The following is a 23,148-nucleotide window of genomic DNA, read 5'->3' as shown; positions in this document are numbered from 1 at the left end:
CTTAAATGCTGTCGTTTGGTGGTGCATTTAAAGGTGAGTAATGTGCTTATTTGTGTATACATACAAACTGTATTTTAGGCATTTGGAGTTTTAGGGGCGTAATTGTCTGAATTTGCTTTATTTCGGTATATGGTTGTTCTCCTCATGGCCTGTTGAAGTGAGTCTACGGGGTACCCCTTTCTTTGCCAGGGTGGTGTGGCGTAACTCACAGGCTACCTTTCAAAGACGTGCCAGACAGCATCACTGCTGAGAACTATTGAACTTCATGATCCAGCGTTTTAACAAAGTAAATACGTTTTGACTAGATACCAGGAAAAGTAAAGAAAATCCGCTCTTTAGGTCACAGCTTACTATAGAGAGTGAACCCTTGGCTTGAATTTGAACAGGCAGAGAAGGTTCACTTTTTGCAAGTCTTCTAAGATTCTAGTGTAAACGCAGAGCTTAGGCTCGGTCACAACGATTGTATTTGGTTCTAGGGCCTGTCGGGATGTAATGCTCTGACTTAGAATTAATTCTGGAGCAATAATATCCCTATTGAGACAAAATTGAAGGCACTAACTGATGAGGCTTCCACTGGTCTGGAAAACTATCCAGGAGCCCTTGGTGTGATAGAAAAATCTGAAGTCAAAATCCGGTAGGGATGCTACGTTGAACTTTACATGCAGACTAGATCACGTTCAACAAGGTGATCAGAGACTAGTGCATAGTGAAGGTGCAGTGCTTGTGAGAAACTGAGCTGTAAAACAACACATTCATCTCACATTCAATTGAGATCATGGATAGCTGCCTTTAAACTCTGTGGTGGATCAGGGTGGATCTGTTGCACAAAATTCCACCCAGTAGCCTTTGAGTTCAAACGATTAGCCATCCAATCATCAAATATTGTTGATGTTTTGACCCCATACCCGTGAATGATTCCCATAGGGGTCTTTATGCTGGACAAGGCATAGATGCACTTCAGTCTACAAGAATGTGTGAACTCCAAAATGAGCTATTTAAAAGGAGAGGGTCAATGAATGACATGTAAGCATTGGCTTATTCATCCCATTCAAAGAATGACACCATGAAAGAGATATCTGTCCACCTGATCTCGAGACGTTTCTCCGTGTATCTAAGGCGAATTACAATTAAGCAAGTATCAAGGAAGCGAGGTTATGTGTCATAGTTCCCTATAGCTAGTGCTGCTCCTCTGGGGCCCAGAGGTAGAAGACAGCAGGCTTACCTTAGAAGCGTACCCAGGCATCCTGGTGATGCCCTAGCTGTGGGACTAAAAACGGATGCTTACTAAGGATCGTCAGTCACAATGTGGTGAAAAACAAAAGTGCTGGTGAATAAGCAGTGCTCACATAAAGGCTTACCGTAAAACATTTTCTTTATATGTAGAGCCAGGAGCAAGCAGGTTAAAATTCCAGTGAAGCTTCAACAGAGTGGTTAGACGACCATTAGATGCCGAAAAATCAGGGTGTGGGGAAGTAGATAGGGGACCCACCTAAGACTTGCATGCGTGGCTTAATGTTTTAGTGCCTAACTTTACATGTAGGGTTAGACTTCCTTGTTGAGCTAAAATAAGCAAAAAATGAGGGACCTGTAAAAATAAAAAATAAAATGGTGTGTTGCAGGAGTCGCAAATCAACCTCTTGAAGCAAAGTAAACTGCTGTGGGGAACAAACACTTATCGTGCTTTCCAATAGCCTGAAAAGACAAGTGATGCGCTCAGCGCACAGCTCACCGCTTTCTAAAATAGCAGCGTTCATAGACAAGGCGGTCGCATGCTCGAGTCACCGCTGGGCCACGCGATGCCATCCCAGCAGTGGAGGTACAATGTATCATCTGGCTAAATGTTTAGAAGGTCTTTCGCTGATTTTTAAGACTCATATTATACGCATAAGGAGAAAAGGGTCTAAAAGGCTAGCCACAATTTACTTTTAATGTTAATGTATGGAATCTCATCTCGTGAGAAAAGAAAAATAATGGTGTTTGAATGATTAAGGGAAAAGGTGCATCGTGTGAGTGTGGTATTGTCCTGGCTTATATCGCAGGTCATGGATCCCAGATAAACACCTTTAGTACATTCCTCTAAAGATGTGTATCTAACACTATTTTTGTATTTCACATTGTACATTTTACATTGTACATTTTACATTAGAACTCTACCAGTACCCTCTCCTACTCCTCAAATTATTTCAGTCCTTGATTAGTACAGCTCAAGATGTTGATTAATTTGCACTCCTATTTGTTCAGTTGTTTGAAAACTCAGCCTGCCCCCCCAGGGCCCCACCCTCCTTTATTGGTGACCATACATTTCACCATTTGCCATTTGATGTCATCAGAGGCATGTTGCATAGTGCGGAAATGTTCCACAACTGGCGCTCCAGTTGTCTGACATCTTATGCGGCTGCATTTCTGAAGAGTGTCCTGTTTGGCGTTTTGTTTGGCCAACGTACGGTAGGCCACATGGACACCAGATAGCACATATTACATTTGCACTCATACAATTGCTTAGCTTTTGATGAATAAACCTTTTGTTGCCATGATGAAAAGCCATCATTTCTTTACATAAGGTACGTGCTTTGCAGCTTCCACATTTGAAATGCCCAAGGACCTGTGGGTAACCACTAGGACCCGGATGTTATTGCCTTTTTTGAAAGTATATAGCGGTTTGCTTGACTGTCCATTGTCATCCTGAATGAGTTCCCAATGTTTGCTGATTTGCTGATACATATTTTTATATTTAATTACTCTTGCTATTATATCACAAGCAAGTCTTTCCTAACTCTTATTGCAGGTTTTGTGGGTCAACAGAACACAGCCTGCCCCCCCCCCACTCCCCCTCCCCCACTCTGAACGAGCAAAACCAAGCCCTTTTATTTGCCAGTATAAGTAGTCAACGAGGATACCATGTGTACTAAAACGGGTTCCACCCATTTAGTCCTCTGTGTTACTTTTGCTTTTTGATCACCTGATTTTTGGCCCTTTACTGTGGGCGAGTCTCGCTCCTTGAGTCTCACCCAGGTTAACCTCATGGTAATTAGACTGCATGTTTACCGCCAATGTTTACCTTTTCAGATAAGGCTGCTGCAACGTACTGGTCTGGTTACACCTAAATATGTATGCACATGTGTGGCCTGCTTGTGTGAGACTGCCAGTAGTGCCGGAACAATATTCCAAGTGGGGGTGCTGCCATTAATGTTATATCGCCGAAGTCCAAGAAATTGTGAAACATCCAAATGTCACACGTGGAGCAAATGTGCCACCCATTCAGCCCGAGAGTGGTAAGGGTGTTGTATGTAGCTGGTGGCGCATTTGAGAGCACGGGTGTGGTAATCAACTGTTGTTTACAGGCAGCACATTTTCAGTTGAAATAGCCACTAAATGTGCATAGACATAAATTTTTTCTGGCAAAACTATATAGCGTACAAATGATGTGTGGCAATCAAGTTTCTGTTAATATTAATCATTTGTGTGTCACCAAAAAATGCCTTGATTTGTTTTGATTGTATTAAAATATTTGTTTCCATCACCCTTCAGAGTTGCAAGATGTACTTCCTATGTGATTTCCTGATGTATTTTGAAATATGAGTATAATTCTTTTACAGGTATTTCAATGTTGTTGCATGTTAGAAAAAAACAACATCCTATAGCCTTTTTCACTTTCTGTGCCTCAGCAAGATTGTCACAAAGTTCACTTTTTCAAAATACTCTCACTTTGCAGTCGGAGAAATTAAATTAAACACCTGTTTATGAAAGTACAGGAGTTTATCAGAAGACACAGCTTGACATTGAACCTTGGTCTTGCAGCGCACATGAAATGTTACAAGATAAACACAAAATTTAAAGACCTCTTTATTGCTCATTCTCCTTCTGAAATCCCACATGACATTATTGCTGGTGTTGCAGCATCTCTACTTAAAGCGCTTAGGGAGACTACTGTTGCGCTGCCCGGTAATTGCGCACATGTACCCGAGCTCAGAAGTGACTTTGAAGGGGTTAATGTTGGCCTAGTGTCTGCAATACTGGATTTTCCGAGAATGGTTGGGACACGGTTGGAGTGATGTTGTGACATCCTAGAATTGTGCGGGTGCTTTATCTAGAACTTCCCACTCACACATATTAACTCTGGCATGAGGGAGAGATGGGCAGCTAGACCCTGGACTTGGACAGCGGCAACACCTTGGACAGCTAGAAGGGCAAGTTCCCTGGTGGACTAAGTACTGTCTGCAGCTGACCATAGGGCCAGTAGGGACCACTTAGGGGAAGACCTGGATTTCTGTGGACAACAAGAGGAGAGGAACATCAAGCAAAGGAGAAAATCTGGTGGAGAGAACCAGTGAAACCTGCTCCCTGTAGAGCTTGCTGCTTTTAGAGGACGCTTGCTGAAAATGCTCCAGGTGGCTAGGGCTGGTCACCAGGAGCAAAATGAGCCTGCGAACAAGGAAAGTGGCCCACCATTGCCAGAAGTCTGCACCATTGAAGATTGCCAATTTAAACCTACCAAAATTGGGTGGTAGAATGCAAGGGGCTCCGCCCTGTCTTTCAAACTTACCCTATGGTGGCCCAGGTCCTGGGAGTCACTGTTGTTCTTGGGTAAGTAGGTGTGCCTGGGTCCCTCTACCACATAGTCTGATTACCCCCCGGGGGCCTACTCACAAGAATGCAGAAGCCCATGACCCCCATTCACAGGCCCTAAAATGTAGGAAGAGCGTTGGGTGACTGAAAGTGCTTTACTTACCTGCAAAACCTAACCAAACTTACCTCCCTCAGGAACTGTTGATTTTTGCACTGTGTCCACTTTTAAAATAGCTTATTGCCATTTTAACCTATACTGTGTGTACTACTGCTTTAATTCAAAGTTCCATACTTACCTATGTGAAGTACCTTGCATTTTATTGTACTTACCTCAAATCTTGAATCTTGTGGTTCTAAAATAAATTAAGAAAATATATTTTACTATATAAAAACTATCGGCCTGGAGTTAAATCTCTGAGTGTGTGTTCTCATTTATTGCCTGTGTGTGTACAACAAATGCTTAACACAACCCTCTGGTAAGCCTACTGCTTGACCACACTACCACAAAATAGAGCATTAGAATTATCTAATTTTGCCACTGTCAACCTCTGAGGGGAACCCTTGGACTCTGTGCTCACTATCTCTCACTTTGAGATAGTATATACAGAGCCAGCTTCCTACACCTCACATCCTTCATAACTGAAAACCCAATTTTTTACTACCCCTAACCAGTAATTAGTGAATCAAAATGTTAGTCATTCAAATAATCGAACTTTCGGGCATGATTCCTTCTCACTCTCAAAAAACAAATTGTAAGTTATCGCATGAGCTTCACGGGTGATAATTTGAATTCAGACTGCAGAGATTACCCCTCGCTTTAAGCACCCTGTGCTTTCAGGATAGAATGCATTCTACAAGAGAGAGCTATACACCCTTCTGAGCCTGCAAGAACTCCATAAGTAGGTTTGTCCTGAAGACTGTTATGCAGGTGTTTGTGAATCTGCTAATTCTGTATTAGGAGAACAGGACATGCCATGATGCTTTGGAAGCATACATCTGACCCAGTCTGTGGTTCACCAAAGATGCCTCTTCCTAGTGTAGTAAACAAAATGCCCGTCTCATGGCTGTTCTCTCTCTTAAGTGGGCAGTGGAACCGGAGAGTGCAACAAGCACAACAGTGGGAAAGAGAAGGCAAGTCACTTGTACTTCCTCTCCATCTCCTTGCGGAGGTCAGGGATCAACTCCCAGCTGAAGCTTCTCCAAAGACATAATCTGCATTCTCCTCCCACTGGAGGAACATGAGACTCTGTCTCCTTATAAAAGAGCACCTATGACCAACCCATTTACACAGCTCTTGGTATTAATGTTTCATACGTTGCAGTGAGAGATGATGGCCTGCCTTATGTCAGGCCAAGCATACGTTAATAATGCCTGCTCAGGGAGTTGGGCAGTGTCATCTGATGATCATCAGCACATAGGGGTAGCTGGTGCAAATGTCCAGTGTGTCCCCAAGCGGGAGTATGAGATTATTCCATGGGAACATTTGTTCCTTTTTTTTTTTTTTTTTTTTTTTTCTTTTCATTTTAAGTATTTTGTGGAGAGTGTGTACCACGTGCAAAAAAGTACAAGGGAGTGGGTTTGAGAAGCAGATGTGTAGAACAAGGAGGCAGGAGGTGAGAATCTGAACATTCATAACACAATGTAAACCTTGCAACTGACAGTAAGATGAAGAAGCCTTAAATTGAGCCCAGCCCTTAGGAAACAGCTTACAGGGATGTGGTGACTTACTGCTGAATGTATGTGCAAGAAAGAGGCACTGATAAGGTCATTTCTGTTTAGCTCTTGGTGAAAGATTAGGCAAGTCGCATGAGAGGAGTGTAACGTTTTGTAGAGCTTACAAAGTTCTCTTCAGTTGGAGAGGTAATGAGTTCCACCGGGTCGCACCCTACACTTGCTGTGTTGTAGCAACTATTCGTTTTTTTAAGCCTTAGTGGATAAAGTGAAAGCTGGCTAAAGGAGGCCAATCTCGACTTGCACGGTTGAACATTGTTCATCATGGAACCAGTTTTCATTAGTCTTTTGGCTCTTTTTCAGTAAGTGCATTTGTAAAAGGGAGTTTGGATTTAATAAAATTAAGTTCCTGGTTTGTGGTGACTGACAACATAAGGCCTCTTGATGTGATTCAGTGTGAAGTTAATTCTAGTCTGGTCATGAGAACTGTAGGTAGTCTAGTACTTGCAGCTCTGGGATTAAGAAAGCAGTGAATGCATCACATGGAATTGGGCTGGTTGTGTTAACAACTGGTGGGAGCCCAAGTTACACGTTCCGTCTAGGACTTGCAGCTCAAATGGAGTTCTTCCGAAACTTCAGGATGAGTAATTTATTGTGCTAGATGGGTGATATTTTTAAACTGGAACCATCTATCAAGTGTTCTGTTAGAGTAACTAGAGCTGGGATTGTGTAGTTTAATTCTCACACAGACACTTTTAGCACAGGCGCTTGTATTAATTGGGCTCCAAACTCTTTCGTCTTTGAGGCTTTCACTCTTGTAGGCTAAAGAAATGCTCACAGATACTCGTCTCTATCCATGAACACCCAGACATCCTATTCCACTACCCCAGCTCGCAGGAATTTGCACTGCAGGATTTTTGCAGTACTTTTATCCATATGCATGTTTCTTTCCCTAAAATCTAGGCTTGTCTTAATGTTGACAAACATGTTTTGGTGGAACAAGGCAGAGCTGTGAGTAAATAAGATGAATGTTTCGGAGCAGAGTAGCCTCTTAGTGGTCCACGGTTAATAAGGTGAGCCAGTTGATCACAGCAGAGAGAAGAAAATAGAAAAAAATATTGGCTTTTCCATTCTGTTCCTGCGCCATTATGTAGCGTCCTTTAGAGCTGAAGATATTTCACATACATGTTTAACTTTTTACATATGTTGAAGATTTCACTGCACTTGTCATAATGCCAAACTGTCCTTTGGTCCATGGAGATTTAGCTGTTGGTTTCACATCCGCTGATACCCTGGGCGGAATTAGGCGCGTTCCAGAGCATTAGCAGGCAAAGTGACCTACAACGCCCAGGAGTCTGCAGGGTTGTGTAGGAGTGTGAGATTGGTTTATCATATATCCTTCCTGAAAACATTTTGTTTTTCTTGTAGCTGTGTCGGGGTAGAGGAGGCGAAGGCGACTGACATAGACCTGTACCATTGCCCAAACTGCGAGATTGCACATGGACCTTCTGTTAGTAAGTACAATATTCTACACCGCAGTGTGTGTGGCAGCCTCTCAGCATCAGTATGCACATTTCTCTCTCACCTTGGGGCCTGCTTGTTTGATAAGAGATTCTTGCTTTTGGTCACCGTCAGTGGTAAACTGGCAAATGCTTTGATAGATAAGTCCATCCTGATTTATGAGGCCACAGAGGTCTATGAGTTCTTGAAATTTTTGTCTGCAGGTGGGAGCTATTAAGGCTGGAATCATAATTTTCATATATTTTGAGTTTCTCGTTTGTGAACAGATAGTGTCTGAACTAAGTATGCTCTCTAGAGTCGCTGATGACAATGCCCCAACAGATCATACCTGTGTGCTTGAGGCATAGATGCCAAAGCTTGTTGATTCCAACAACACATTTTGATTTAGCTTTTTCTTTCTTGTTCTTTAATTTTGCCCCCCCCTTTCTCTCCCTCTCTGTGATCAGTGAAAAAACGCCGTGGCAGTCAAAAGGTGCATGATCCCCAGGTGGTCAAAGAGGTGACAAAGCCTGTCCAGACTGGCACCCAACTCTTCATCAAGGAGTTGCGAGGTCGGACATTCCCCAGGTAACCTACTGCAGCTTCCTTGCTCACCTAGGAGGTGTGCCACTTTTGTTTTGCTGCATGATCTGGTGGGTAACGCAGGATATTTTTGTGTCCAGTGCAGACGAGGTAATTCTTAAACCATCTGGGGTGCAGCTGACTGTAGAGTACCTGGAGGAAAATAGCTTCAGCGTCCCTATCCTTGTGGTGAAGAAAGATGGGCTAGGCATGACCCTGCCTGATTCCTCCTTTACTGTCTCGGACGTGGAGCACTATGTGGGTAAGGAGCTCTTTGTTCTTCAGCATGCTTATACATGTTTGACCTCCTGTTTGCTAAGAGACGGGGCCTTCTGAGTGCTGGTACTTTATAGTTGGTATCCTCTTGATGTGGCATTTACCATCCGTTAGATCTGTCAGCTCTTGGCCTGGTTTCCCTTGTCTTTTTGCTTCCGACCTTCTGTTTTTGATCCTGTGCTGAATATTGTTTTTGCTGGCTTTAGGACTCTGGGCACTTTACCAAAGATGCCAGCGCTAAAGTGCAAGTGCTCACGGTGTAATTTGTACTGGTGATTGGTTTCTTCATGATTGGCATATTTGATTTACTAGTAAGTCCCTAGTAAAGTGCACTGTGGGCCCAGGGCCTGTGAATCAAATGCTACTAGTGGGCCTGCAGCACTGGTTGTGCCACCCACATTAGTAGCCCTGTAAACATGGCTCAGACCTGCCACTGCAGTGTCTGTGTGTGCAGTTCCAAAGTGTCATTTCGACTTGGCAAGTGCACCCATGTGCTAAGCTCAAACCTTCCTTTTCAGTACTTGTAGGTTACCCCTAAAGTAGGCCAGAAGCAGCCTCATGGGTAGGGTGCAGTATATTTTGAAGGTAGGACATGTACTGGTGTGTATTACATGTCCTGATAGTGAAGTACTGCTACATTCGGTTTTCACTATTGCAAAGCCTATCTCTCCCATAGGGTAACATAGGAATTGCCCAGAACTATCTTTTAAGCTTAATTTCCCATTTGGAGCAGATAGATAAATAGAGTATGGGGTCCCTGAACTCACCATTTAAAAACATATATATTTTGGTGAAGTTGGTTTTTGAATTGTAAGTATGAAAATGCCACTTTTAGAAAATGGACATTTTCTTGCTTACCCATTCTGTGCCTCTGCCTGTCTGTGGAATACACATCTGGGTCAGGGTGACAGATGGGCTTTTTGTGTATTCACTCTAGACAGTCACACAAAGGGACCTGAGGTGTACCTTGCATATCCTGATGGCCCATCGCTAGGCTGATGGCTCTTCCTGGGCTAGAGCTGACACTTGCACCAGAGTAGAGCTGTGCCTTTCCCCACACAAAGCAGTCTCCAACCCCCCTGGAGTGTGTCTGGGTCAAGGGCAGGGAAAGGCAGGGACTTTTGGACTAGAAAGACTTTTCTTTGAAGTTTGCCTACTTCAAAGACAGGAAGGGGGTAAGAGCATTGGACATCTGACACCACCTAGTTAGAATCCTTCTGGACTGAAGACATTGTGCCAGGAAGAAGAGCTGAATGCTGTAGGAGGGATTGCCACTCTGCCTGTTACTTTGCTGTGCTGGCCTGCTGCTTCTGTCCTAGAAGTGAAAGGACTGGACTTTGCTTTCTACATCCTGCTTCCAAAGACTCTCGAAGAGCTTGGACTGAGCTTGCCTCCTGTTAAGTCTCAGGGACATCAAAGACTTCTCCTGCCTGGGCTCGCTTGCTGAGAGTCCCAACTTGCCAAGTGCTGCCTAATCCAGTTCCAGGGAGTTGTGGTGTAACAGGTAAGAAACAAATGCATCTACATCCAGAACCATGTCAGGACCAGCGCTGCTCTCTGACTCCGTGCCATTGCCTGCACTACAGCTGTGTTCCCTGCTGAGTGGAATGACCACCACCACAGGCCCAACCCCGCCATAGTGCCTCGGAAGCCCCGCCACAGCGCAAGTCCAGAGCTCTGTGTCACCGCCGCCCGTGGTATCCAACTTAAACTCCACTGCATCTCCTGTGGTGTGATTGCAACACCATGAAGTCAGTGCCTCAAGTCTCGACCTGCTGGATCCATAGATTTGTCTTATAGAACCAACTCCTTGCCGCCAAAGCCGCATCACCTCTGCTGCAACCGTAAGGAACCAACGCCTCACCTCCCCTGCCTAGTAGTAAGGAACCGACGCCTCGCCTCCACGGTGGCAGTAAGGAACCAACGCTGCACCGACTCAAGTGATGCCGCACCTCCCCGACTCCGTGCAATGTCTTTGAATAAAGAGCATATAACAGTGAACCCCATGAATTTACAGGCCCAAAGCGATTCCCCCCCCCCCCCCCCCCCCGGACTATCATCATAAATAGCTATTTGAAAGCCAAATCCCTTTTTGACATGCAATGATAGTATAACTGGGGGGTCAAGCATATTGTGCGCATAGGCCAAGCAATCCTAGAGGTATTGGAGATTGTGCATGGTCGTCCTAAATAGCACGAACCCAGATTGATCAATGTGAATCAGTGTCCGTCTCGCCTCATAGGGACAATTTGCAAGGACTTTGGCCAATATGTTTGTCTTCACGTTTAGGGTGGAAAATGTTCTATAACAGGAATTCTTGTAAAAACTGACCAAGAGCCAATCATGGTTTGTACCCTGAAACAGGCCTTGGAATTTATAATGTTCTGCTACTCCCCACAACCTGGCATCCATGGGGTGCAAAGCGAAAGAATCGTAGAGAGGACAAAAAAAACTTGGTCAGGCAATGAAAACATTATAAAACAACTGACAGCCATGTTGCACTGTTGCAAAATATTGAAAAAAGAGCCCATAACTGTCATGAAACGTGAAAAAGGCGAGCGTGTTGTAGGTGTATAAGGTTGCAAAGTCGAGCACTTCACTGATGTGGAACGTTATAACTTAGTTTGCATGTAGTTAAAGATGTTAATCAAGTGGCCCTCGTTGTGTTCCGGGTTCTGTTGGTGTAGTTTCCATACCGAGTCTATGTAGTCTCATGCTTATGTCGCACCACTCTTGCTACATCTCATTGGTCGATTTGTCCTTCATGTTTTACTACCTAGGAGCGGACCGAGAAATCGACGTGATTGATGTGACGCGGCAGGCAGACTGCAAGATGAAACTGGGCGACTTTGTTAAGTATTACAACAGTCCCAGCAGAGAGAAAGTGCTGAACGTCATCAGCTTGGAGTTCTCGGAAACTAGGTACTGCCAGTCCCAACTCCCCGTATGTAGTGGAGTACGTAGTAATTAAATGTGACTGTTGGGCCCTTCATGTTGAAGGCAGGTTCATTGGTTAATGTATATGGGATATTGAACAATGGGCTGTTCTTGGAATAGATGTTGCTTTGATTATTTAAATGATTCTCATTTGTATACTTCTCACTCCGTAGACAGTCTCCTGTGCTGGTCCTTTGAGGTAATAGACTAATGTAATTTTCTTCTTTTGCACCTTTCTTTTTCGATAACTCGATAACCTGCAGACTGACCAATCTGGTGGAAACCCCAAAGATTGTCCGGAAACTCTCTTGGGTGGAGAACCTTTGGCCTGAGGAGTCTGTGTTTGAGAGGCCAAATGTGCAGAAGTACTGCCTGATGGGGGTTAAGGACAGCTACACAGACTTCCACATTGACTTTGGGGGGACCTCCGTCTGGTACCACGTACTAAAGGTATTTGCTGCAATGTGTTTTGCACTTTGAGGGCTGACGGCAGTTAACATCTCTGCCTCATTCCTGATCTTTGGCATCCCTCTCTCTGTTCCAGGGCGAGAAGATATTTTACCTTATCCGTCCCACAACAGCCAACCTGGCCCTGTTTGAATGTTGGAGCAGCTCCTCCAACCAGAACGAGATGTTCTTCGGTGATCAGGTGGACAAGTGCTACAGGTGCTCCGTGAAGCAGGGTCAGACTCTCTTTATCCCTACAGGTGTGTGATCTGCACTTTGTGCTACTCAGAATTTGTGATCAGGGTGTAGTTTGGGTCGGTGCCACTAGAGAAGCAGTGCTAGGTGCTTTTCAGAACCGACAAGTATATGGCCTGAGGCTGGTTTGTCGATGCTGAAACTATGGAGGTAGTGGAACTATGGGACCCATGAAGCTGGGTGGCTTCCACTGACCACTTCGGCTGAGCTCCAGCAGCTTTTACAGGTTATATTGCTAAGAAGGTATTTTGCATAGGGTGTACCTTTTCCTTGCCTTCAGTCTCCGGACCTAGGGAACAGTTTCCCATTTGAAAGATCTCCGGTAGAGCTACAGACATGCAAGATCTCAGTACAAGGTGGGGACAGAATTACATCTGCTTACGGCCTGCTAGACTCAATAGCTGAGACACCTCAGAGCAGGATTGTGCCCTCCTCCCTAAACCCCCTCCATCAAGATTCATCAGCTTATGGAAGAGAGGAGAAGGCTTCCTGGAAAGAGCTCTTTATTGTATGCGGGAAATCTGCCCAGTAGAAAAGCTGCAACAGGTGTTTTTGTTTTTTGAGGCAGCATGTGGTTCGTGCCTTCTCAGACGCCTGCTTCAGATATCTTCATGTGTGAATAATCCCTCCCTTATTGATTCATAGGTTGGATTCATGCTGTTCTTACACCGGTTGAGTGTCTGGCTTTCGGAGGCAACTTTCTGCACAGTCTCAACATCGACATGCAACTTAAGTGAGTATTGGGGTCAGGAGAGTATTGTGAAGCTTGGGGAGTCAAGGTTTCTGAATGCTACCCTCATTCATGCATGCTGCCATGTCAGTGCTTTTGGGTAGGAAGCTACAAAGAGAACTAGAGGATATTGTTGTTGACCTCTCACTTTCTTCTGATGTGCGAAGTTCTGGTTGCAAATGAAGGGTAATAGTCTGCTGCATTCTTGGAAACTAAACAAAGGGGGGTTCTTTTGGCCTTTCTGGTAATCTTCTTCTGTTCTGTGAAGTTGTGTGTTTTCCCCAGTCCTTTATTGCCCAAGACCATGTGCCCATCACCGCTGCTTGTGTCCCCCAAGTCTCTTGTCCACTTAGTCCGTACATTCTCCACCGACTCTATATGTGCTGCTTTTTCCTGTATTGGTGTCTGATCTGCCTTTTTCTTCTATCCTGCAGAGCCTACGAGATTGAGAAGAGACTGCATACAGCTGAGCTCTTCAAATTCCCCAATTTTGAGACCATCTGTTGGTATGTGGGAAAGCACTTACTGGACACTTTCAGAGGTGGGAGCTCCTTCTATGTCTCTTTTATTTTGCATGTCTTTCCCAGGGGTCACTTGTTCCTGGCTTCTGCACTGGTATTTGTTGCACTAATACATTTCTTGGGTGACATTTGTTTGTGTGCTTTCATGTATTTCTTTTGTCAGACGTTCAAGGCCAGTGACTGATCCCTCAGATGAGCTAATTGAAATTAGAGACAAAAGGCCTGTTCTGAATCTCAGACTGGAGGCGGGTATCGATGGGAGAGTACGCGAAAGGGAAAAAGTGAGAGAAAGGAGAAAAAGCAAGGAAGGGATATAGTGAAATAGAAGGAAAGAGAATGACAGAGTTGAGAACAAGGAAAAATAGGAAAAAAACAACAGGTAGCTAAAGAGTGCCAAAGGAAAGAGGAAGAAAGGAGGAAAGGATATAAAAAGAAAAGGAGAAACTATCTGATACCGGGAGAGCACACGAGAAAAGGCAGGATAGAACCAGATAAATAAATAAGCAGAAAAAATGGAAAAAGGAAAAAGAGAAAGGAGCAAAAGAAATACGAATAGGATGAAAAAGAAACAAAAAAGTAAGAAAACAGACAGTGAAATAAAACAATGAAGTACTTAAGAAGTAAAGAGCAAGCTAGCAAGATAAGAGGTCGTTAGGAGTTAAAGATTGAGAAAGAAGATGGAGGAGCTAAAGTAAGAAAGAGCAAAAGGAAAGAAAAGGGAGAGTACAAAAGCGTAAAGTTAAAAAGAAGTAGCGGAAGAACAAGAAAGAAAGGGGAAGAAATAACTGAACAAGAAAATCGCAAAAAAAATAGGAAGAAAGAAAAGAGCAAACGAGGGGAGAAAATCAAATGGAAAAAGAAGAGAATGAAAAGATAGAGAGGAAAAAGAAAAGAACACATGAAATACAAGAGGAGCTGTAGAAAGAAAGGAGAGCTATCAAAATATATATATATATATATATATATATATATATATATATATATATATATATATATATATTCATTATTTTTTTTATTTTTTTTATACAAGCGGGTGGGGTGCATTTTCCTGCATTCTCCACTTCTCACGTCTAACAGAACTGGGCCTCAGTGTTTAAAGTATTGCTCAAGCAGGTGGGCAGCTGTATGTTTTTTTTTTTTAAACAAGCTGACAGGCATTTTAACGTGTATGAGCTACTCATTGGCAGCCTACGAGCTATTGGTGTTGTGGTTTCATTTTAGCAACTTGCTTGGGCACACTTATTTCAGCTTAGGCCTCTGCCTTGTGCCCTTTTACCTGGTTACATGCTTCGTGTCATTCATTCTAATTCATTTTAGCATGGCTTACTTTTAGCAGAGATGTTTTATTTTTCGAATCAACTGCTATTTTTAGAAAGTATTGTTATTAGGTCCTTTTGCACATCATTTTACTGTGTGCCTCTGCCCAAGGCTGTACATGATAGTTTATCTAGTATTGCCTCCACAAGTGTGCGGAGCCAGCCTTCGACACGGAGACGCATTGCCACGTCAGGCCTGTTCTCAGAACACAACACGTTTTGTTATAAAAACATCACACAGGCCAAAGAAGGTTGGAGAGGTCATTGCAGGCAGAGAAGCTATCCTATACTGTGTTCCACTTCACTGCAATTTTGCTGACCTCAGCCCTGTCTCTACAGCCAACTGAGGAGACGACGGGCAGACCCCTTTCTTCAGGTATGGGGGCAGGTATACCTTTCAAGGACTAATATGGGCAGAGAGGGGCTATCACTGATACGCTCTAATGTAGATGCTAAAGGTGTAGGTAGGGATCTGTAGGCACGTACTTATTCCAATATGCTGGGATTGATAATTTGTTTCTCAGTCGTGGTCACGGATCTGTCATATGTTTCATCCTCCTAAAAATCGCAGCTCATATATTTTATCATAGATTACAGTCTTCTCAATAAATGCATTGAAAACTGTTGTGCATCTTTTGTCTGCCTTTGCTTGTGTTAGACTTGTGCAAACAAGAGAAAGGGCCAGGGTCTGCCAACCACGACTTCCTGGGGAGTCAGAGTCTCATGCGACAGGCCGCCACAGATCACCTTTACTTTCTAGGTTTGGGTGAGTTGCTGCTAGCTAGCCAAAAGGGTTAGGCCGACAGCTGCAGGTGCTGTGGGACTGACTCAGTCACCTACATGCTGCAGTGCTGCTGCCGAAACCAGCATCTTCTCTCCATGATAAGAGTCCTACGACACTGGTCGCCCACGATAGAACTGTTGGAGACTTCTGTCCTGGAAGAATAAATGGTGCTGTTTATGAGTGCAAAACAGTCCAGCCACCTCTAAGCGCAGAGGGTTTTGAAGAGAAGCCATTGTGAAGCATTAGCCCTGATGCCAGCCTTCCTAGTTTCTTGCTGAAGACCAACCATGTGAGTCCTTCAAGCATTTTTGACTGGGAGAAACACATCGACTCCCTCTAATCAGTCAGTTGGTTCAGGTTTGGATAATCCTTACTCACGACACTTGCACACTGTGAAACGAATCCCCACACTACTTCTCTTTACCCTAAGTGTATTATAACGACAAAAGTCAGATTCTCTGTAAAGTTCAGTTTTTCTTGCTGGAGTGTGTAAATATAGAGGATGCTTTAGGAGACGCGGGCAGTTGGAGAATGCAGGACTCTAGAAAAAGCATCATTATTTGCATGTTATGATACTACATTAGGTACTTGTGACAAGTGCTAGAATCTGTCGAACAAACTGTGTGATGGCTTTTCTAGTGTTCAGGCACACCCCATCTTTCTTTGAGAACGCGCCTTCAAGGTTGGAGGGTCACCCAAGAAGCCAGAACCTGACTTTGGCTAAATCTGACCTCAAATGAAGATAAATACTGCTCCCGTCCTCTCCTCCCAGCCAGTACTTTGTCTCAAAACCAAGGTGCTCCTGCTTTACATTGCAAGAGGAACCATGTCTGCGCTCGACCCCAGTGATAAACTAAGTCTGCAGAACCACTTTGCTTTTGGTCTGAAAGGAAGAACTGTCTTTCTCCTAAAAAGCTGAAGTGCCCTTGTCGGGTTGAGTAACTTGCTTCACTAGCTTCCGAAGCCCACGTGCCGGCAGAAGTGTCTAGGGCAGCAGTGAGAGGACTGCATCTCCCCCGTAACAAGAGTCTATCCAGCAATACCGAACAAAGCTAGCTCTGGATCCAGGAGCGGTTCCATTGCTTTCAAGCTGAGAATGGTGAGCCTGTCCTGACCCTCTTAACTCATTATCTAGGGTCATCCAGTGTGAACGGGCAGCTTGACTTGCAGCTCTCCCTGTCCTGTGGCCAGAAGGCTACTCGGCTTAGACTCCAGTAACTGTCCACTACTGGACATCACTGACCAAACGCTGGATAACCCAAGACAACAATGGGCCACCTCATAAATAATGGTTTCCTTGCAGGAAAGGGAGGACTACTAATTCCTTTTGGTTTCTAGAGCATCTTTGGGTTTTCCTAGCAGGTGCATTACTACAGCATATTTCTCGGTATCATAAACAATTAAATCATTGCCACTGAGACTTACGAGCAGTTAACTTCCCCTTCAAAGTAATTCTGTGGAAATATATAGAAGAGAGCTTTTAGTCATGACTCCGCAATCACTGCGGTTCCCTGGCCCCACCAGCAGTTCCCCCAATAGAATAACAAGGGCTGCAGGGCTCAGTGTTACACTAAAGTGTACCCTGCGTCTGTAAATGCCAGGCAGCCACAGCAGCATTTGTATGAGTGACTCCGGTCCAGGAGGTGCTAGGAGCTAGCTTTTGACATTAATATCTTATGGTGTGCAGTGCACAATTTTTGCGTACCTGTAAATATTGTTCTCTTTTGTACATTTACAATGTCACCCTGCATTCAGAGGTTGTAACTCCATGCTCCTTCTTGGGGAACACTTTTGACTGTTCATCCTTGCTACCTGGAGAGACAAGAGTGTTAAAAGGTACTGGATCAGCAAGGTTTCAGAAACTGGGTACCCAATTGATGTCCAGTAACCCCAAGAAAATCCCCCAGTAACTGCATGTTACTTAAGGGTGCTTTCACGCTGGGGAATTCTTAACCTCCCCAATCTGCTCTCTTTATAAAGGCTACTTGTGCTGCATGCAAGAACTTTTTTTTTCTTTCAACTGGAGAATTTATCCCTACACTAGCGACTTACCACCTGTTGGGGTCTTTCACACACGTTTGGTCCTTGGGTTGGGGTCTTTTACACACGTTTGGTCCTTGGGTTGTTTTTTTTAGAGATAAGGCTGTGGGCTACGAATAAATATCAAAGGATGCTGTGGTACCTCACACTTAAGATGGAAAATAGTTTGTGCATGGACTTTCCTTTAATTTTTATATTGGCATTCGTTGTATTCTGTTGATAATTAACAAGCATAGCAGCAGTGTGGTGGAACTGCCATGTGTAGACCAACTTGTGAAAACCATCTTCACAGAAGACACCCTTTGCAGTCCTCTCTTCTTTTCCACCACACACACTAAGAAGAGAAAGGCAGAACAGGCACAGTTCGGCAGCAAAGGAAACTGTTTCTTTTGCATGAGGTTGCGAGAGCCGAACAGCATGTGCTGTTCGTCATAAGCAAAGTTGTGTAGAAAGTCTCATGAAAGACACTCCTTGGTGGTAACTTCAGTGTTTTGGAGTCTTGCATGGTCTAAAGGGAGCCCCCAGGATGTTCAGTTCTAAAGCGGAGTGTACTTTTTCCTTTCTGATGCAGTTACCAAAAGAAAATTGAAGCAATGGCTATTTATTTTAGATGAGGTTGGTGATGTGGAGCTAACAGTCACCCCAAAAAAGTGTGTCTACCAGTGTAGTGGTGCTCCACCTGCTGCTACTAAGTGATGAAAATAACTGTTCGATGGCATCTGTCGCTGTAGATACGCATGTTCTGCAATAGCTCGCCATCTGGTGTTGGGCCGGAGTGTTACAAGTTGTTTTTCTTCGAAGAAGTCTTTCGAGTCACGGGACCGAGTGACTCCTCCTTTTGTCTCCATTGCGCATGGGCGTTGACTCCATCCTCGATTGTTTTTTTTCCGCCATCGGGTTCGGACGTGTTCCTGTCGCTCCGAGTTTCGGAACAGAAAAAATAGTTAATTTCGGAAGATTTTCGTCGGTATTGTTGCGTTCGGGATCGGCATACTTACATTCAACACCGCATCGAAGATCGAAGAGCTCCGGTGCCCTTCGGGGTAATTTTTCGATCCTCCGTCGGGCCTGGTCGGCCCGACCGCGTGCTGAAGAACGCCGATGGAACGGACCCCGTTCCGTTTCTGCCCCAAATGCCACAATAAATACCCCTACACAGACCAACACTTGGTCTGCAACCTGTGCCTGTCACCTGAGCACAGCGAAGACACCTGCGAGGCCTGTCGTGCGTTCCGGTCCCGAAAAACACTCCGAGACCGTCGAGCCAGAAGACTTCAAATGGCGTCCGCACCGACAGCCCGACGGGAGTTCGAGGAACAGGAAGAGGAAGGTACCTTCTCGATCCAAGACTCAGACTCCGAAGGATTCGACGATACACAAACCGTGAGTAAGACGTCGAAAACCACACAAAGAAACATTTACAAGGCCCAGGGGACGCCACTGCCACCAGGCCATGGCTCAACCCATAAAATCGGTGACCGACCGTCGGCACCGAAAAAGGCCCAAACAGTGCCGAGATCGTCCGACTCCGGTCGAGACACCGGCACGCAGCCTTCTCGGGACCGAGAAAGTGCTGGAGACAAGCCTCGACACCGAGATGCCGGTGTGGACACGGCTCGACGCCGAGACAGCGGCACCGAAACAGATCGACGCCGAGAGGTTTCGGCCCCGAAAAGGAAAAAAGTCACCTCGGAGCCGAAAAAACACGCAGACACAGTTTCGACGCCGAAACAAACTGCAAGCGACCCAGCTTCAGGCTCTTATACAGAAGAGCACTCGCTAACCTCCCAAATGCAGAAGCATAGGTTTGAGGAAGAGCTACAAGCAACTGATGCGGACCATACGCAAAAGCGTATCTTCATTCAGCAGGGGACAGGAAAAATAAGCACCCTTCCCCCCATTAGGAGAAAGAGAAGGTTGGAGTTCCAGACGGAACAAGCACCACAACCAAAAGTGGTGAAAAGAGTTACACCACCACCCTCTCCTCCGCCCGTGATTAACGTTTCACCAGCACAAACGCCATCACACTCCCCAGCTCACACCACCATGAGCCAGGGTGACCAAGACCAGGACGCATGGGACCTATACGACGCCCCAGTGTCAGATAACAGCCCAGAGGCATACCCTACAAAACCATCTCCACCAGAAGACAGCACCGCGTACTCTCAGGTGGTGGCTAGAGCAGCACAATTTCACAACGTAAGCCTCCACTCAGAACAGGTCGAGGATGATTTCCTGTTCAACACACTCTCCTCCACCCACAGCTCCTACCAAAGCCTGCCTATGCTCCCTGGTATGCTCCGGCACGCAAAAGACATATTTAAGGACCCGGTCAAAAGTAGGGCAATCACACCAAGGGTGGAAAAAAAGTATAAGCCGCCTCCTACAGACCCGGCTTTCATCACAACACAGCTGCCACCAGACTCTGTTGTTGTAGGAGCAGCTAGGAAAAGGGCCAACTCTCACACATCTGGAGATGCACCACCCCCAGATAAAGAAAGCCGCAAGTTTGATGCAGCTGGTAAAAGAGTCGCAGCACAAGCTGCAAACCAGTGGCGCATCGCGAACTCCCAGGCACTACTTGCGCGCTATGACAGAGCCCACTGGGACGAGATGCAACATCTCATTGAACATCTGCCCAAAGACTTCCAAAATAGGGCAAAACAAGTGGTTGAGGAGGGACAGGCCATCTCCAACAACCAGATCCGCTCCTCCATGGACGCTGCAGATACAGCTGCACGGACAATTAATACATCTGTAACTATCAGAAGGCATGCATGGCTCCGAACGTCTGGATTTAAACCAGAGATTCAACAAGCAGTTCTCAATATGCCTTTTAATGAAAAAGAACTGTTCGGTCCAGAAGTGGACACAGCGATTGAGAAACTCAAAAAAGATACGGACACTGCCAAAGCCATGGGCGCACTCTACTCCCCGCAGAGCAGAGGGAATTACAGCTCATTCCGTAAAACGCCCTTTCGAGGGGGGTTTCGGGGTCAAAGCACACAAGCCAGCACCTCACAAGCCACACCGTCCAGTTACCAAGGACAGTATAGAGGAGGTTTTCGGGGACAATATAGAGGAGGGCAATTCCCTAGAAATAGAGGAAGATTCCAAAGCCCCAAAACCCCTACTACTAAACAGTGACTCACATGTCACTCACCCCCTCCACACAACACCAGTGGGGGGACGAATAGGTCATTATTACAGAGCATGGGAGAAAATCACTACAGACACTTGGGTTCTAGCAATTATCCAACATGGTTACTGCATAGAATTTCTACAGTTCCCTCCAAACATACCACCAAAAGCACAAAATTTAACAACACACCATTCCAATCTCCTAGAGATAGAAGTGCAGGCACTATTGCAAAAGAATGCAATCGAATTAGTGCCAAACACACAAATAAACACAGGAGTTTACTCACTGTACTTTCTGATACCAAAGAAGGACAAAACACTGAGACCAATCCTAGACCTCAGAGTAGTCAACACTTTCATCAAATCAGACCACTTCCACATGGTCACACTACAAGAAGTGTTGCCATTGCTAAAGCTGCACGACTACATGGCAACTTTAGACCTCAAGGATGCTTATTTCCATATACCAATTCACCCATCGCACAGGAAATACCTAAGGTTTGTATTCAAAGGAATACATTACCAATTCAAGGTACTGCCTTTCGGATTAACAACCGCACCAAGAGTCTTTACCAAATGTCTAGCGGTAGTCGCTGCACACATCAGAAGGCAGCAAATACATGTGTTCCCATATCTAGACGACTGGCTAATCAAGGCCCATTCGTTAATAGAGTGCTCAAATCACACAAATCATATCATACAAACCCTCTTCAAACTAGGGTTCACCGTCAATTTCACAAAATCCAAGATTCGGCCACGCAAGGTACAACAATACCTGGGAGCCATAATAGACACATCAAAAGGAGTAGCCACTCCAAGTCCACAAAGAATTCAAAATTTCAACACCATCATACAACGCATGTATCCAACACAAAAGATACAAGCAAAGATGGTATTACAACTCCTAGGCATGATGTCATCATGCATAGCCATTGTCCCAAACGCAAGACTGCACATGAGGCCCTTACAACAATGCCTAGCATCACAGTGGTCTCAAGCACAGGGTCACCTTCTAGATCTGGTGTTAATAGACCGCCAAACTTACCTCTCGCTTCTGTGGTGGAACAACATAAATTTAAACAAGGGGCGGCCTTTTCAAGACCCAGTGCCACAATACGTAATAACAACAGATGCTTCCATGACAGGGTGGGGAGCACACCTCGATCAACACAGCATACAAGGACAATGGAACGTACATCAAACAAAACTGCATATCAATCACCTAGAACTTCTTGCAGTTTTTCAAGCACTAAAAGCTTTCCAACCAATAATAGTTCACAAATACATTCTCGTCAAAACAGACAACATGACAACAATGTATTATCTAAACAAGCAGGGAGGGACGCACTCCACGCAGTTAAGCATGTTAGCACAAAAAATTTGGCATTGGGCAATTCACAACCAAATTCGCCTAATTGCACAGTTTATACCAGGGATACAAAATCAACTCGCAGACAATCTCTCTCGAGATCACCAACAGGTCCACGAATGGGAAATTCACCCCCAAATACTGAACACTTATTTCAAACTCTGGGGAACACCTCAGATAGACTTGTTTGCGACAAGGGAGAACGCAAAATGCCAAAACTTCGCATCCAGATACCCACACAAACAATCCCAAGGCAATGCCCTATGGATGAACTGGTCAGGGATATTTGCTTACGCTTTTCCTCCTCTCCCTCTCCTTCCTTACCTGGTAAACAAACTCAGTCAAAGCAAACTCAAACTCATATTGATAGCACCAACTTGGGCAAGGCAACCCTGGTACACAACGCTGCTAGACCTATCAGTGGTACCCTGCATCAAATTGCCCAACAGGCCAGATCTGTTGACACAGCACAACCAAAAGATCAGACACCCAGATCCAGCATCGCTGAATCTAGCAATCTGGCTCCTGAAATCCTAGAATTCGGGCACTTACAACTTACCCAAGAATGTATGGAAGTCATAAAACAAGCAAGAAGGCCATCCACCAGGCACTGCTATGCAAGTAAATGGAAGAGGTTTGTTTGCTACTGCCATATTAATCAAATACAACCATTACACACAACTCCAGAACATGTAGTGGGTTACTTGCTTCACTTACAAAAATCTAACCTAGCTTTCTCTTCCATTAAGATTCACCTTGCAGCAATATCTGCATACCTGCAGACTACCTATTCAACTTCCCTATATAAAATACCAGTCATTAAAGCATTCATGGAGGGCCTTAGGAGAATTATACCACCAAGAACACTACCTGTTCCTTCATGGAACCTAAATGTTGTCCTAACTAGACTTATGGGTCCACCTTTTGAACCCATGCACTCCTGCGACATACAGTTCCTAACCTGGAAGGTGGCATTTCTCATCGCCATTACTTCCCTGAGAAGAGTAAGCGAG

General features: G+C 44.9%; 1 protein-coding gene across 1 annotated transcript in view; it reads left to right on the top strand.

The window, feature by feature from the left end:
* PHF8 (PHD finger protein 8) overlaps positions 1-23,148 on the top strand; it is a 124,968-nt gene that overhangs the window by 8,694 nt on the left and 93,126 nt on the right. The window contains exons 2-9 of the mRNA XM_069209343.1: positions 7,666-7,751; positions 8,205-8,325; positions 8,421-8,581; positions 11,376-11,517; positions 11,796-11,982; positions 12,077-12,239; positions 12,880-12,967; positions 13,399-13,505. Coding sequence (XP_069065444.1) covers positions 7,666-7,751; positions 8,205-8,325; positions 8,421-8,581; positions 11,376-11,517; positions 11,796-11,982; positions 12,077-12,239; positions 12,880-12,967; positions 13,399-13,505 — 1,055 coding nt within the window. The remainder of the gene's footprint in view (positions 1-7,665; positions 7,752-8,204; positions 8,326-8,420; positions 8,582-11,375; positions 11,518-11,795; positions 11,983-12,076; positions 12,240-12,879; positions 12,968-13,398; positions 13,506-23,148) is intronic.

The sequence above is a fragment of the Pleurodeles waltl genome, chromosome 10 (assembly GCF_031143425.1).
Source record: "Pleurodeles waltl isolate 20211129_DDA chromosome 10, aPleWal1.hap1.20221129, whole genome shotgun sequence".
In the NCBI taxonomy this organism is placed as follows: domain Eukaryota; kingdom Metazoa; phylum Chordata; class Amphibia; order Caudata; family Salamandridae; genus Pleurodeles; species Pleurodeles waltl.
The sequence above is the reverse complement of the archived record's forward strand: the minus strand, read 5'-3'. Positions and strand labels throughout refer to the sequence as shown.